At 41.2% G+C, this 13,441-nt stretch overlaps 1 protein-coding gene across 1 annotated transcript; it reads right to left on the reverse strand.

Moving 5' to 3' along the window:
- Positions 1-755: 755 nt before the first annotated feature.
- On the reverse strand, positions 756-12,903 carry LOC147275127 (DExH-box ATP-dependent RNA helicase DExH12-like). Its single transcript, XM_086228435.1, has 3 exons — positions 9,952-12,903; positions 4,125-4,514; positions 756-3,947 (listed from the first exon to the last, which is right to left on the reverse strand). Exons 1-3 carry the CDS (start codon positions 12,901-12,903, stop codon positions 780-782), a joined length of 6,510 nt encoding a protein of 2,169 aa, XP_086084561.1. The 3' UTR covers positions 756-779.
- Between the last annotated feature and the right edge of the window lie 538 nt (positions 12,904-13,441).

The raw sequence follows: 13,441 nt of genomic DNA on the forward strand, positions 1-13,441 counted from the left end.
TCCCCTTTTGCTGAACTTTAAGGTATGTAATCCATTACTTCATTCCAAACAAGTTAATTAACTCTATGCTTCCTCTTTTCTTCTTGAAAGTTCCATTAGGTTACCTAGAATTAATGACCAAGCTATATATTTTACATGCCACCATTAATAGGTATCTCACATAAACATATATAAAGTCTAATAATTAAGGGTGAATAAATGGTTGTCGACCAATTCTTGAATTCCAGGGTCCTTATTATTCGCAGAAATTAAATTCCCTGCATCCGTAGGCCTAAAATCAATGCATATCATGCCCTGCATATTCTATATCAATATATGCATATGACACTTGAAACTTTAATATTGATCATTAATTTAATAGAGCTGAGTATACTTTTGTACAATTAAAAAGTAGCATTTTCTATATTTACTCCTTGTGTAGCTTGGTTTTGGTTTAGAATGAAATATGTGAAACAGGAAGTTATAACTTATAAGGTTGGTCTGGTAGGGCATGTTTTAATCATATAATACATGCATTATTGCTTTTGGAAGCATGTTTTCAGCTCTAAAAAGAAAGCCTATACCTTTTAGCTCTAAAGGGTGATGAAAGTTTCAGTTCCTTCAAAGTAACTAGAAGGACCCTTGTATGCTCAAAAATATAATAGAATGAGTCATGTTGTAGAAACAGTGGGAACTGAAAATAGAACAGTGAATTAAAAAGAACAGAAGCAAAATATTTAGAAGAATAATCTCTAACTTTTTATTATCTACCACTGCCTTCTTAAGGACCTACCATTTCTTTAATTAGTATCACCATGGAAGTCATATTCCTGATCACATCCCATATATGAATCAGACATGAAATAAAGAGTATAAGTCTTCTTTCCGGCGTCTGCAGGAGCAGCAAATTCAAGCTTGACTTTTGACTTCCTTTGCAGGGGAACTCTCTTGATGGCAAGCAATGAGTTTTTCTTGGTATCGCCAACTACAAGCCACCACCCCTCTTCTTTGTCCTTGGGATACCTCCGAGCATCAATAGGGCCCACCTCTGTCCTCCCTTCAAGGTCACGCTCAAGAGAGACTTGCAGACTGATCATATCTTCCCCAGCCCTTACATTCTCACTCTCCAGCACTTCAAAACTCATATAAATCTTGGGAAACCGGTTGCAAAATCGTTTAATATCCACCAACTGTGTATCTGACATTTTAAGTAGTTCGCGCCTCTCATCATCCTCCATCTCTGCCAAATCAAATACCGTCTCTATACTCTTTCCATGATTTTCATGGCATCTCGTTGCCAACTCCTTCGTGAAGTGAGGAAGCTGTAGAAGCACTGAGTCACGCTCCCACATTCCCTGAGTCACCATCTGGCTGACTTCCATTGCTAGGAGTGCAAGGCTTAGCCAGCCATTGCTGCAAATGACATCAACCATTGCATGAACCAACCTACTTGCAGAAAGGAGCACCTCTTGCTGGTCCAATTTTAGGTTCCCACCCACAGGTTGTCTTGAGAAATGGGCTTGAAGCAGAGCATTTGCTTTAACATGAGGATCTGTGCATTTGGGATTCTCAAAGGAAAACCTCTGGTGGTTAATTAATCTTTGAACCGCCTCTTCCTCCCCTGTTCGTATAGGAAGTTGTGAATACTCTGAAGCTTGAGTTAGAATCTCTAGAAGGCCCTTCATCTTTGTTTTGGAAGTTAAGAGAGAACTGAAACGCTCTATGGTAGTATAACTGATGTAATAATATGAAGCTATCATACCAAGACTCAAAGGAGAAAGGTCCATGTCATCCTCGATAGCAACACACTCGCTTGCTTCCAAATCACTCAGTGTAGTTTCAACAAGCTCCGAGAGGTGTTCAGAAAGATGCCGCTGAGTAACTCCTAGGAGATTATAATAGTTGGGATTTTGTGTGAGCCTCCTGTACATGAAGGTCCATGTAAGGTAATCAACAGCATCTTCCTTGCTCTGAATAATTCCAGCAACAATTTCCGCATTTAGATTATCATGAAGGTAATGGTGAAAATGGCTTTCAACAGGGAATGCTTCGTACAAGAACTTCTTGTAGTATTCTTTACGAGGTGTGTGGCAGAAGATGACACATTTCCCAGAATCATCCAGCAGAGGGCGACTGGCATGACCCATCATCTGCAACAGATCACTAATAGGGTAATCAGTGTGAACATTTTCCCTGCCATCATAATATTGGGTTCCCATCACAACTACCAAATGGGCTGATAACGGTACTCCCCAACACATTGAACTGCTCATGACACACACTTGAATCCACCCAGATTTAAAAAGCTTTGACACAACTTGTTGGTCCAAACTGGTTAAGCCCTCATGCAAGTAGCCCACGCCACAGCGCAAAGTGCATTGCAATATTTCATCACTAAGTCTTCCAATATCAGACTCCATATCTTCTAAAGACCCCAATAAAAATGACGGTTTCTCACCACAGTCTGCATTTGAGTACGCCACCAGATTCAGAGCAGTTAGTCGGACATGTTTCCTTGTAGGAACATACACAAGAGCTGGTTTTCCTTTCTTAGCATGTTGGACAATTGCAGTATATGTTGGCTTCTCCATTGCTTGCATCCTGGCTTCAAAATTTGTTAAATCCACCCCCTGGATGTGTATTTCCAGGGGAACTGGACGCACACCAGGAGGAAAATTGAAAAGCCCATGAGAGGTAGCCCCTATCCATTCTCCAAGGTCCTTTGCATTTGCAAGAGAAGTTGACAGAGCCACAATACGAATTCTGTTCTCAGATTGACTTGCTATGTATCTCATCCTAGAGACTATTGCCTCCAAGATTGGACCACCCTCACCACCAATCAAGTGAAGTTCATCTACAATAAAAAGAGTAACCTTTTGAACATGCTTCCTGTGTTTCCAGCGGCGGGATAAAGCATCCCATATCTCTGGAGTGCTTATGATAATATGACCTCTCTCAAGCCGTTTCAAGTCAGTGGCTGTTTCCCCCGTTAATTTTTCAACACGCAGGTTGAGACCCTTTCCAAACTTCCCCTCCCAGTCACTATAACGTTCATTAGCAAGAGCTTCAAAAGCGGCAATATACACAACACGCAGGATATGACTATCTGATTTAGTGCCCATTTGATGATTCCTCAATATGGCAAACTCTGCACATATGGTCTTCCCACTCCCTGTAGGTGCAGCAACTAAGACATTGTCATCTGAATTATACAAAACAGTGAAGACCTGAGTCTGGACAGGATTGAAATGCATAAAATCTTGATACAGAGCTTCGTATAACGGATTCCTCAATGCAGCCACAGGAAGTGGTTGCAAGTCCAATAACTCTGTCGGCGGAGGATACCTTTCAGGTAAAATGAGGTGTCTGAAAGTAACAGGTAAAACAGTCTCAGACCCAAACCACCTATCAGACACAACACGAATGAAGTATTGAGGCGGAAGAGGTTCATAAATTGGCACTGTAAAGTTCAACGTATGATCCTCCTCACTGTACTGCTTTTTCAGCAGAAAATATTCATGATGAAGAATATACTGGCCATCATTATCCTCAATAATTAACCAAAATGGCTCCACATATCCATGAACTTTGTCCTCCCATTGAAAGTCTGGTGTTATAGTGAGCTCAACCCTCAATACAGTGCGAGTAATCGGCTGCACATGGGCTGCAAGGTTCAATTTGGGGAACTGGTGGATGAACTTATGAAGTGTTCTTCCCATCTTTGGCATACGTATAAGCTCCCCTAGCTCTTGTGAAGAGAGGTCATAATACCTTTCCCAGGCCAAATCCTTCTTCTCCAGCTTCGTCAAAATATCATTTCTTAGTCCACTGAATTGGCGAAGGGGTGTTTGGACACTCCACATCCTCATGTTAACCATTTTACACAGGTTCAATGCCTTTTCTGCTAGTCGAGCCCATCCTCGTTTCAAGACAATCTCAAAAACAGCTCGTAGAAGACGCCCAGCACTCTGCCCAATTAGGGGAGAGGAAAGAGACAAATGAAATCAAACCATTAGTGTAAATTTATGCAGACATAAAAGCAACAAAATCAAAACAAGGACTAGAACAAGCTGCAGTGGTCTCCCATCTGTAACTCAAACAACAAACAAACAATCAGAAAAGAGCAAGACAATAATAATACAAACCTGAGTAATGAAAACCATATCAGATGTCAATGAAAGCCCTTCAAGCTTCAGCTGTGAAATATATGCTTGCAGCAAAACATTAATCTTGACACTGGGCTCTTCCAGGCCTTCCTTGACCGGAATGGGAACACGATCCAAAAGCTTTGCCAGTTCTATTTTTTCATCCTGCCGCACAGTGGCATGCTTAAATTCTTCACTAAGAGAGAACAAATGGAAAAGCTCAATATCACTCATCGTTGCCTTCAAATGCTCATTATAAGTGGATATTGTTCCATGAGTTATATAATAATAACTAGAAATGCGACCTAAGTCTGTAACCTGGAAGTATCCAGTTTTTCTATCATACTTAATCAAATTGTTCTTGTCCAAGATGGTTGCAGCGGAATGGATCTGCGTAAACAAGATGTTGAAGACAATATGAGACATCCATAACAGATACAGAACATACGAATACAAATAAACACTGCGAGAAGTAAAACATCAAGGAATTGTTGATTAAAGCAGAGTATATTTCTCTGCTATTTTTGGATTATTTTGGGAGAATTGGATTTTTAGGGAGAGAGATGTATTGATTGATGAATATGCCGACACACAGGTACAGCAGCTGTGCATTTCATTCATATCACAAAACAAACAGCAGATATTTTCAGACATGCCTGGCATGTGCTGTGACACATGTCAGCATCTAAGCCTATGAGCTCATTTCCAGAATGTAATCTGGACCTTACATTTCAATGTGCTTAAGCAACACTTAATGACTAAGTAAAAGAAGAAAAGGAAAGAAACAGTAGCTTATGAGTTAAATAATCAGCTAAGAGAGTTTATACATCAACACTCCCTTCTAAACCCTTAGCTGATTTAACACCAAGTAAGTTTCTTAAATAGCAGAAACGATCCTTTGCCAAAGCCTTAGTGAAAATATCTGCCCGTTGTTCCTCACTTTTGCAGTAGACTAGATCAATTGTTCCATCTTGAATTGCTTCTCTAATAAAATGAAACTTTCTCTTGATATGCTTGGTTCTTTGATGAAAGACTGGATTTTTTGATATAGCTATCGCTGAAGTATTATCACACATTAAAGTAGTTGCTTCTGCTTGTTCTTCTCCAAAATCCTGCAGTACAAATCTGAGCCATGTGGCTTGAGCTGTTGCTTCAGCAGCTGCAACATATTCTGCTTCTGCAGTTGACAGAGCAACACTGTGTTGTTTCACTGAGGCCCATGAGAATATACCTTCCCCAAATGTAAAGGCATAGCCAGAGGTGCTCTTCATGTCGTCTTCAGAACCTCCCCAGTCACTGTCACAATATCCAACTAACACAGTTGATTCTCCAGCTTTATATTCAATCCCAAAATCTACTGTGCCCTGAATGTACCTCAACACTCTCTTTGCTGTCCCGAGATGCTTTCTTGTTGGATTGTGCATAAATCTAGATAGTAGACTAGCAGCATACATAATATCAGGTCTTGTGGCTGTTAAGTATAATAAACTACCCACAATTTTTCTGTACAACTCTTCTTCTGCAGCCTCACTTCCATCTTCCTTTCTTAACTTGTCAGTTGTGGCGAGAGGTGTTCCAACAGGTTTGCAATCTTTCAGACCAAATTTTTCCAACAGAGTCAAGGCATATTTCTTTTGATGTATGAATATACCTTTCTCTGTTTGGATCACTCCCATGCCTAGAAAGTGATGCAGCAATCCCAAGTCGGACATCTCATATCTGTTCTTCATCTCAGTCTTAAATTCTTCAATCATCTGCATACTACTCCCTGTATACACTATGTCATCTACATAAATAGAGACTATGAGTGTGCCTTGATCTGTTTGAGTTCGAGTATAAAGAGTTGCTTCACTGCTACTTCTGTGAAAGCCACAGTGAATCAAATAGGCATCAATTTCTCCATACCATGCTCTCGGAGCTTGTTTTAACCCATAGAGAGCCTTCTTAAGTCTGTAAACTTTGGCTTCTTGACTTTTAACTACAAAACCTTCAGGTTGCTCAACATAGACTTCCTCTTCTAGAACACCATTCAAAAATGCAGACTTGACATCTAATTGATACAACTTCCATCCCTTCTGTGCAGCCAATGCAATCAAAGTCCTAATAGTGTCTAGTCTTGCAACTGGAGCAAAAGTTTCATTGAAATCAACCCCAGGTTTCTGTGAGTAGCCTTTAGCAACAAGTCTTGCCTTGTGCTTCTGTACTGAACCATCTAGATTCAACTTAGTCTTATAAACCCACTTAACACCTACTACTGGTTTTCCTGTAGGTCTATTAACCAATTCCCATGTAGAGTTCTTCTCAATCATAGCTATTTCTTCCTCCATAGCCTTCTGCCACACTTTCTCTCTAGCTGCCTCATTAAAATACTCGGGTTCTACAGTACTAATGTTGCAGTGGGCATAAATTTCTTCTAGATTTCTCCATTTTAAAGGTGTATTATCATATCTATCAGAACTAACACTACCAGTTGTTGAACCAGATAGGTTAGAAACTGACCTTGTAGCTTGAGATGATTGAGGGGACTGAACTAGTTGAATTGGTGTGGCAGGTTCTTCTTCAGCTTCTGTAATTCTGGGATGCTCTTCAATGTCAATTGGGACTGTTATGTTCACCTCTTCACTTGTTTCCCAGTTCCATCTAGCTTCTTCATCGAAAATCACACTTCTTGATACAATGATTTTCTGAGTCTTCAAGTTGTAGACCCTATAACCCTTCTCACAACTGCCATATCCAACAAACACTCCCTTCTGACCAGTTTCCTCAAGTTTGTGCCTTTGTTGAGATGGGACATGTGTGTAACAGAGGCAACCAAAGATCTTGAAGTGTTTCACTCCTGGTTTCCTTCCACTAAAAGCTTCGAATGGAGTAACATTTGTAAGAGCATTAGTGGGACATCTGTTGAGTAAGTACACTGCAGTATTTACTGCTTCTCCCCAAAATTTCAGAGGCATCTTCTTTTCGTACAACATTGTCCTAGCCATTTCCACAACTGTTCTATTTTTCCTCTCAGCTACTCCATTCTGCTGTGGAGAGTAAGCTACTGTTAACTGTCTCTCTAGTCCAATGACTTCACAGAACTTGGTGAATTCTGTTGAAGTGTATTCACCTCCTCTATCACTTCTCAGCTTTTTAATTTGATAACCACTTTGCAGTTCAACCATAGCTTTAAACTTCTTGAAAACTGAAAACACTTCAGACTTATGTTTCAAGAAATACACCCAACACATTCTGCTGTAATCATCAATAAATAGCAGGAAATATCTATTTCCTCCAATTGTTGTGATTTGCATAGGACCACAGACGTCTGAATGTATTAGTTCAAGAGGATTTGAAGCTCTCCAAGCCTTCTCCTTATCAAATGCTTCCCTGTGAGCCTTTCCAGTTGCACACCCCTCACAAACTGACTCACATTTTCTTAACTCAGGTAAACCTAGTACCATTTCTTTGTCTTGAAGCATTTTCAGACTTGTGAAATTCAAATGTCCGAACCTCCTGTGCCACTTCCAGGCTGAACCTTCTACAATGGCTTTGTTAGCTACCATTGGCTTTACATAATCAAGTGTCAGTGGGAAGCATCTGTTTCCTTTCATTGGCACACTAGCTACTAGCTGTTCCATATTTCTGTCTTCAAATATGTCGACCATAAGATCACCAAACAACAACCAATAACCGTGTTCAACCATTTGACCAACACTTAACAAATTCTCATCCAAACCAGGTACTAACATCACCTCTTTAATGTATCTGGTTCCACCCTTTGTCTCAACTTGCAAAGTGCCTTTTCCAACAGCTTGAACAATCTCACCAGTTCCCATTTTAATCCTGCACTTAACATTCTTAACCACATCAACCAGTAATGACTCTTGTGAGGTCATGTGGTTGCTGCAGCCTGAATCAATGTACCAAACACCTAGGTTCTTCACTACAGTGGCCGAGTGACAAGCATAAAACATGTTTGCAGTCTCCTCCACTTGATTAGCATAATTCACAATCTGTCCTCCTTTGTTCTGCTGTGAATGACAGTCCCTTGCTATATGCCCAAAACGACCACACTTATTGCATTTTGATTTCCCTTTGAACCAACATTCACCATAATGCAATTTGCCACAAGTTTTACAAGTCTCCTTCGACTGCTCATTCACATTTTTCTGCTTTTCTGAATTCTGTGCCTTGGTGTCTGTCTGCTTATACTTTTGTTTCACATTCTTCTTGTTCTTTGGATTACTGATTAAGCTGCTCTTAGCTCCCTTCGAGCCCATTGTCATACTAGCAAAAACATTTTCTATTGTACCATCAGAATGTCTGTCAAGCCGTTGCTCAAAACCTTTAAGAATTGCAACAACTTCTTGAGCATCAATAGTATCCAAATCTCTGGTATTCTCAACAACAGCACACATCGGATCATATTCTTTAGTCAGACTGATGAGTAATTTCTGTACAATTCTCTGTCGAGGTAGTTCTTCCCCAAAACTCTTCATTTGATTAATAATATCAAATAGTCTAGTAGAATAAGCAGTAAACGATTCATCATCCTTCATACGAGTGTATTCGAAATCTCTCCTGAGACCTTGCAATTTCACAGATCTAACCTGCTTATCTCCATGAAATTCTTGTTGTAGAACGTCCCAGGCCCCTTTCGAAGTCTCCTCGTTTGCGATTCTGGGGAAGATAGAGATTGACACAGCACCTTGAATGATACCCAAGGCTTTCGCATCCTTCATCATCAGAGATTCTAGAAGAAGTTCATCGTCTTCCTCTATCTCCTTTTCATTAACCTTCTTCTTCACCTTTGGAGTCTCATAGCCTCTTTCAACAAGATCCCAGATTCCATGAGATTTAAATATCGTTCTCATGCGAATCCGCCAGAATTCGTAGTTCTCGCCGTTGAAGATGGGAGCTCGTAGCTCGTTTCCAGAGGACTCAGCCATATGAGACTGAATTTAACCACAGAAATGAAAAAAGAAAAAAAAAACGCCCAAACACACTCCGATCAGAACTCACGCTCTGATACCATGTTGATTAAAGCAGAGTATATTTCTCTGCTATTTTTGGATTATTTTGGGAGAATTGGATTTTTAGGGAGAGAGATGTATTGATTGATGAATATGCCGACACACAGGTACAGCAGCTGTGCATTTCATTCATATCACAAAACAAACAGCAGATATTTTCAGACATGCCTGGCATGTGCTGTGACACATGTCAGCATCTAAGCCTATGAGCTCATTTCCAGAATGTAATCTGGACCTTACATTTCAATGTGCTTAAGCAACACTTAATGACTAAGTAAAAGAAGAAAAGGAAAGAAACAGTAGCTTATGAGTTAAATAATCAGCTAAGAGAGTTTATACATCAACAGGAATAAGAACAGCATGGACAAAGAACCAAATGAGTCTCACAGCCAAGGGAAAACAGATATAAAACCAGCAGGAACAGAATAAATAAAACTCCTACTAAGATTGAATTAAACTTAACAAGCAGCAAAAATCTAGAAAAAACATATATAACAAAGACCGAAAACCATCGAACTGGTCAACCCACATCGGCAAAAATACCATCTAACAGAATATGATGGAACAAATTCCTATGACTAGTACTATTTTTCACATTACTAAATGGCAGAGCCCCCTAATCTTTCTTTTCTCATCAGTGACCCCTTTCATAGGCCCGCTTGATTGGCATGTACTTGTTTCATTGTCCTATGTGATTAAAGACGATGGTGATTTACTATTAGTACTAATATGGCTAAAAACAATAAGATTGAAAATAAACATGGTCCAGACAAGACCAAAAAAGAAAATGGCTAAAGTAAAGTGATGCTCACCAAATCAGCTCGCCTCTCCTCCAACTTACTATCTCTTGTGAGAACATCAGCTTCCAAACCATGCAGGGCAGGATCTTGTAACATGCGAACATACAGGTAAGTGTATGTTAACCAATCTGAAGCTTCTCTAGCATTTTGAACAGTTCCAAGAACGATTTCCGCATTCAATTGATCAGCCAATCTGCACACAAATTGACTTTCAATAGGAAGTTGTTGGTTCATCAAAGAAAGATAGCATCGTAGTTCATTGTGACCAGTAATGATTATCCCTTCTCCATGTGAATCATACTGAGGCCTTCCTGCACGACCCAACATCTGCATAACATCAAGAGGACTTAGTTCAGTCCATGCTCCTTTTTCTGGATCATAGATTTGGGTCCCTTTGATTATCACAGTGTGAGCGGGCAGATTCACACCCCAAGCAAGTGTTGCAGTAGAAACCAAAACTTGTACATGTCCATCACCAAAAAGTTCCTCAACTAGTTGACGGTCAGCCCTGTTCAACCCAGCATGATGAATAGCAAAACCATATGGCAGAAGATCTTTGAGATCATTGCTCTTGACCAAATCTGTATGAGTACGAAGAATCTCACGGCTGGCACTGTCTTCTTTCAGAAACCTACCAACGAGGTCATTAGCCAGGGCAGTATCTCGTATAGCACAAGCTGTCTTAGCTGTTTCTTTCCTTGAGTGGACAAAGATAAGAACTTGATGCTTTCCAGCCCTAGCCATCACCTTTTCATAGCAGAGATCATTCATCAACTGGAACCTCTGCAATGGCTTCCTTACCAAGATTCCGATATACTGTTGAGAAAGAGGGACAGGTCTGTAACTATTGTCAAAATGAAACAGCCCCTTTGTAAGATCGACACGCAAGAACTTCGCAACATCTTCATGGTTGGGGAGTGTAGCAGATAATCCCACCAACCGGATATGCTCTTTCGTGGTCTCAATCTGCCTAACAGTTCTAGCAACAATACTTTCAAGAACAGGACCTCTATTATCATGAAGAAGATGAATTTCATCAATAATTAGAAGTTTCACAAGCTGCGAATATGTACGATCTCCTGACTTTCTGGTAATGATATCCCACTTCTCTGGAGTTGTGACAATAATTTGAGTCTCTTCAATTTGTTGGCGAGTCAATGTCAGGTCACCACTTAGCTCCCCCACTGTGACACCATAGTCCTGCAAACGATTAGACAAATTTCCAACAACTTCAGCGACCAGAGCTTTCATAGGTGCAACATATACAATCTTATAATCCCTGTGGTTTATGGAGCCATCCTTCTTATTCATGTTCAGCCCAATCTGATGAAGTATAGTGAGTACTGCAACATTAGTTTTCCCTGCCCCAGTGGGAGCACATAAGAGGATATTGTCCGCTTTAAAAAGGGCAGTCTCATAGACTCTACTTTGTATCCTGTTCAACTGGGTCATTCCTTTGAAAGCCGGTTGAGCCCACTCTGGCATGGCAGATATATTTACAAGTTTCTCATCACGACCAAATGGTCTAGGCTTCAATGCCGGCACATGAATTTCTTCATATCCCTTGTTGGGATGCCTGTAAGACCCATCTGGAAGCTCACACTTCTTTGACACCAAGTGTCTACTTTGTTCTTGCGCAAGGTTGTCAAGATCAAGCAGCTGAGCCTGGCCTTTCAACCAACCACTCTCTGCATCTCTATCAACAAGCCTGTTTCCACCAGTCTCATCCTTCAACCTGCGAGCCTCTTCTCTAATACTCTTCTCCAAGTACTTTTGCCTCTCTTTTGCGCTAGCCCTTGTGGCATGCAACTGTTCTAAAAGTGCTGCCAAATCTGGACCTAAACGCAACATTTCCTCTTCGATTTTCTTCCTCTCATCTTGGCCTTCCGCTCTTGCTAAACGGGTGCACCAGACAATCTTCAGCCGGTTTGGCAACAGAAACTTAATAAGGCTGAATTTGTCAAACTGAAGGTGCAACAACAGCTTGGTTTCAACTTTCCTGTCATCACCTTCAGCAAGTATCTTGAGCACCTCTTCAGAAAGCTTGTGGCACTGCTGTGGATCAATCTGTTTCTCATAAGCTTCGGAGATCCTCCTCTGAAGCCAATAAGCATCAATTTCCTGAACATTAAGGCTTGTACCCTCATTCGCATCCTGAATTTGATCATCACCCTCATCATCAATCCCACTGCCCATTGGCATTGCCCCAGAAGTGTTTGGTTCGGCCACATCATCCTCTTCCTCATCCTCCGGCACCATATCAAGATCACTCTCCTCCTCCTCCTCATCATCATCCTTCTCTTCAAACTGAACCGCAACGCCCGCATGATCATCAAGAGCTTCATCCCCATTAGCCGCAGCATCACCCCCATCTTGGTAGTCCGTGATCAGCCTCCCAAATGAAACCAACTGATCAAACATTTGGTTGGGTATAGGGTTCAACAACTTGTCGATCTCCTTTTTCTTCTCAGGGTTCTTAAAGGTCTCGTTTTTAAGGATGGCCAAAATCTCATCCGCGGCACCACTGACTATACTGAGAGGCTGGCCACCCAACTGTTGCTGAATGAAGCTAAGCATTCCCTCATAGGCAGCCCGGGTTTCCTTGGTCTTAGGCCGGTAAACACCTTCTCCCTCCTCCACGGCAGTGAGGACGCTCTCTTCCCAAAGGCGGCGCCTTTTGCGTTGGCCAAATATGAGGGCAGGTTCATAATTGGAGTCGCGCTCTTTCTTCTTCTTCTTGGACTTGTTAAGCTTGTCATCCAGCTCTGAGGGTCTTCCCCTGTAAGCCCTGTCACCAAAGCTTTTGGGAACAATCTTGCCCCAGAGGGATTCAGGTTCGCCACTGGGCTCGTGAGTGTCAGGTAGGCGAGAGTCGGTGGTCAGTACCAGGCTCGAGTTGGCTCGATACTCGTATTGCTTCAATCGGGCATGTGCCTCCGCACCACCGCCCAAGTTCTGCGCCATGAAGACGGTGAATTTGATTCCAAAGAGAGAACAAATAGAAACAGTGAAACGATGGAATTGGAGACTGTGAAGGAACAACACGAATTCATCTTCGTTCTTATAATGTTTTTTTTTGGTGGACAACTTTCCAAGTTATTTAGGACTCGGTTTCCAAGTTTAGTGGGATTCCAAGTTTACTTGGGACTCAAGTTTCTTATGGCTTTTTCGTGTTCAACAAAGAAGCAAGTCTCCTTGGTTCAACTAGATCGTGGTTTGCAGTTAGTTCCCCGTTTTGGGACCCAAGCAAGCAAAAATCCATGCAACCTCTTCACTGGTTTTCACGGCCTTTCCCATCTTTCACGGCCTTTCCCATCTATTACTTCGCTTCTTTCATTCCCGATTGTTGTGTTTCCATCCAAATAACACAGAAATTGAAGAGAGTAATATTGTTGTGTTTCCTTTCTCTTGCTCGATCTTCCCAACTATTATGTCTGAATGATTCATCTGACAATTGATTGTTCTACAACTTTACCTTATGACATTTTGTGATTTTCTATTG

The sequence above is a fragment of the Dryas octopetala genome, chromosome 9 (genome assembly GCF_963921425.1).
Source record: "Dryas octopetala chromosome 9, drDryOcto1.1, whole genome shotgun sequence".
Classification (NCBI taxonomy): Eukaryota; Viridiplantae; Streptophyta; class Magnoliopsida; order Rosales; family Rosaceae; genus Dryas; species Dryas octopetala.

Excerpts from the sequence above, each read along its gene's own strand:
- LOC147275127 (XM_086228435.1), bottom strand. The coding sequence starts at position 12,903 with ATGGCGCAGAACTTGGGCGGTGGTGCGGAGGCACATGCCCGATTGAAG. Across the intron at positions 4,515-9,951 it reads AGGAGAGGCGAGCTGATTTG|ATCCATTCCGCTGCAACCAT; the intron begins GTGAGCATCACT and ends TTGTTTACGCAG. Across the intron at positions 3,948-4,124 it reads ATATGGTTTTCATTACTCAG|AGTGCTGGGCGTCTTCTACG; the intron begins GTTTGTATTATT and ends CTAATTGGGCAG.